At 32.4% G+C, this 3,555-nt stretch overlaps 1 protein-coding gene across 1 annotated transcript; it reads right to left on the reverse strand.

Annotated features, from left to right (window-relative positions):
• Positions 1-632: 632 nt before the first annotated feature.
• Positions 633-3,148, reverse strand: LOC138124280 (uncharacterized). Its single transcript, XM_069039263.1, has 4 exons — positions 1,917-3,148; positions 1,657-1,864; positions 1,244-1,602; positions 633-1,183 (listed from the first exon to the last, which is right to left on the reverse strand). Exons 1-4 carry the CDS (start codon positions 2,133-2,135, stop codon positions 695-697), a joined length of 1,275 nt encoding a protein of 424 aa, XP_068895364.1. The 5' UTR covers positions 2,136-3,148; the 3' UTR covers positions 633-694.
• Between the last annotated feature and the right edge of the window lie 407 nt (positions 3,149-3,555).

The following is a 3,555-nucleotide window of genomic DNA, read 5'->3' on the forward strand; positions in this document are numbered from 1 at the left end:
TGCCATTAAAAGTCAGAAAAGCCTGATTTGTTAAAAACAGGAAAATTCACTGTTCTTGATTTTTATGATGTACTCGATTTTTTTGCAATCGATTGTAAGTGATGATAATTTTTTGAAAATTTTAACTAAATGCACGAATCTTTGTTGCTGTAGAAATCTGTAAATACAGTACATAATGTCAAATTTTATTATATCCATTTAAATGTTGTAACGACATACTTAATCGCACAAGTGCAGTAAAGTAATGTACAAGGTAACATTTTGTGTTTTTGTCATTTTCTTTGGTATCAAAGTTACACTATTCACATTTACTGCAAATTCGATGTCAGAGGAAATGATTTCTTGGTATGTATTATCAATATTTTCACCGTGGCCCAGAAGCCTAATTGAAATAAAAAGTGTATCCAGCATATTGCTCTAGTTTGTATATTATTATTTTTTCTGATGATTATAATTAGGGCCCGGATTTTAGGCAATTAAAAAGTCGGAAATAGGTGCCTAAAATAGTCCCTTAAACTACTGCAAATAGTCCCTTAAAACTGAAAATAAGCCATACTAGGTCCTTAAAGTTGTGGTTAATTAAATTAAAAAATGTGTTTTTAAAGTTTTAAGTAGGTACACACAACAAGATATTTACTAATTATTTTTTATTAATTAATATACAATACTACAAGTTTGTTAGTTATTTACATTGTTACGTATTTACATTGCATACAAGATATTGCTCTAAATTTTCTACTTTAAAACATTGTCGGTTATCCACCAAAATGGACTTATATTTTGAAAAACTTCTTTCTACCTCGCAAGAGGTAATGGGCGCAAATTTGTAATAAATTTCTTCCATTTTGGTGTCATGTTCCGGCACATCTTCACCTCTAAAAATTCTTGCCAATTCTAGAAGAAATTTGTATCCAGGATTTTTTTCAGTAACATCTTCAAGTTTTTTTAATGCTACTGCTGCTACAGGGCCTGGAGATTTTTTTAGGGAGGTAAATACGTTTTCAACAATTTTGATTGAATCGGTTAAAGGTAACCCATTTTTTTCCAATTGAGTAATACTTTCGCAGATTATTTTAAAATTACTGCGAACATAAATTAATTGGTTTTTTATTCCGGGTTTCTTCATTATAGACTGTGCTTTTTGAATAGCAACAGCAGAACTTCCATCAAAGGACATGACAACCTGTGAGTAGTTAAAAACAGTTTAACAATCAATTAATTTGCTTATCTTTTATATACTTACTTCTTTAATGGAATCAAAGTGTTCGCTGTAAAACATAGCAGCCTGAAGCCATGTTCCCCATCGTGTTAAAATTGGCTGTGGAGGCAGTGGCATTTCTTTTAGTTTTTCTTTGTACATTTCAACTCTCAAAGGTGCCTTAACGAAAATTTTTTTCACGTTCGAAATTAAATTATCCACATCTTCATATTGATAGCGAATTTTTTCAGCCACTAGATTTAAAGCATGCGCTAAGCATGTGACATGCACAATTTTTGGATAAAACACCTTAAGGTGTCTACCAGATTTTATCATATATGGTGCTCCATCCGTTACAAACAAAAGAAACTTTTCAGCAACAACTCTGGTACTCCACAAGATTTCTACGCATAGAAATTTTAAATCAAAATAAATTTAAAAAAGTGAAAAACCCTTACCTAAAGATTGATTTACGAATCTAGCTATTGTCTCATGATTTGTTCTTTCTAATTGTTTAGACGCCAAAAGATAAGATTTTCCAGGTTCATCTTCTGAAAGTTTCCCAACCAGACAATTCGCCACATATCGCCCAAGTGCATCTGTTGTTTCGTCAACTGAAACCCATATGTTAAAAGGATCCAGCTCATTCCGAATGCGGTCAATAGTCTAAAAGTGAAAATAATTTTAAAATAAATATTAAAAGATAGTATGTTCATACATCTTTGTAGCATTTTGGTAAATAATTTTTCCGTAAAGTAGACTCATCCGGAATTTTTCTACCACAATATTTTGTCAGAAAATTCTGAAACGCAGGATTTTGTAGTTTGTGCCATGGTATATTGGCAGCTAAAAAGACGTTACAAAGTTCCATATTGAATGTACTATTTGCCGATTCCTCCAAGTTCTGTGTCAGCAACGTTTGCCGAAGCGGTGTCATAATGTTCTCTTTATGGATGGCCGTTTGCTCATGCTGTTGCAAGTGACATTTTTTTTCGCATATAAACTACAAAAAATAAAATTTTCAAATAAGTAAAAAATATAAAATGACATATTTTTAGTTATGCTTAACTTACCAGTTTACCACAAGCTTTACAAAACATTTCTCGGGTTGATTTTATTTCATATAAATCTTTCTTGCTTGTCCACTGTAATATTTTTTCGCGTAAACTAATTTTTTGTTTCGGCATTATGTTCACTTTAAACAGGTTCACAAGAAACACGACCACTGCACGGAGATAAAGTAAACGAGAAATGACAAATTTGTAATGCTTATATTTACGTCTCCCACCAAATTTCAGAGGAGATGGTTAATTTTATATTTCTTAAATTTTTAGAAAATGACACCCTTAAGGTTTCTCTTATTGTTTCACTTCGGGATTTTAATTTTCGTTTTTATGGCAAGGACCATTTTATAAACGTTAAAGCTTCTAACAATACCTAAGTATCAGAAAACATTAGACCGCGTATACCTGCACCCCTTCGAACAGAGGCAAACAGATAAACTCTGTAATTTATGCCAGTCCAGTCTAATGGTTTGTGGTACTTAGGTATTGTCGGAGTATTTACCGCTGACATCATGGTCCCAACCGTAAAAGCGAAAAAGTAATTCCTGTATTGTACTGCACTTTGTACATTTCAGTAATTACATCTCCTTAAATTTTAAAATCATAAAGCATTGTAAATTTTATTGAGGTACCACTTTTACATTTTCAATACCGTAAACTTCCCAGAATTCGAAAATTGGGAAAAAACCGCAAAAATGAAATTGATTTTTGGTCATTTTAGGCATGTTCAGGCAGTTAAAAGGTAAAATAGGTATTTAAAGGGCATTTTAGGCCGAATAGGCAGAATCAAATATGGCTCTAATTACTCTAATTAAGCCAGAAATCATTTATAGACAAGTTTCATACATGTGCCTTAAAAAATAAAAATAGTCCATTTTGCCTAAAATCCGGGTCCTAATTATAATGATTTCTTTCGATAACAATTGATAGCAGATAAAACACATATGACAGTCGTGTCATAACTTTATTTTTTCTACGACCGCTAGTGTAAATAGCGAAAATCGCACCAACAACCCCTCTAGTAAACGCTTCCTTACGTACGTGTACAGTAAATTAACTCCTCCCACTACTTGTTAGGGAATTTTACGATTTAGCCAAATTATGATGGGAGCACCTATGACCGTTGCTAAGCAACGGCCGTTCAGTGACAGTTAAGATTTATTTCAATTGACATTTTCATCTCGTAGCGTGATCGTTATTTAATAAAAGGTATAACAATATTATTTGCTTCTTAACTAAGTGAAATCAATTTTAGCTGCAAAATGTTCAGCGCAAGCGAGGATGAAATGCGTA

The sequence above is a fragment of the Tenebrio molitor genome, chromosome 2 (assembly GCF_963966145.1).
Source record: "Tenebrio molitor chromosome 2, icTenMoli1.1, whole genome shotgun sequence".
Classification (NCBI taxonomy): Eukaryota; Metazoa; Arthropoda; class Insecta; order Coleoptera; family Tenebrionidae; genus Tenebrio; species Tenebrio molitor.

Coding starts and splice junctions, on each gene's coding strand:
- LOC138124280 (XM_069039263.1), bottom strand. CDS start 2,135: ATGACACCGCTTCGGCAAACGTTGCTGACACAGAACTTGGAGGAATCG. Junction 1,865..1,916: donor TACCAAAATGCTACAAAGAT/GTATGAACATAC, acceptor TTTCACTTTTAG/ACTATTGACCGCATTCGGAA. Junction 1,184..1,243: donor ACTTTGATTCCATTAAAGAA/GTAAGTATATAA, acceptor AACTACTCACAG/GTTGTCATGTCCTTTGATGG.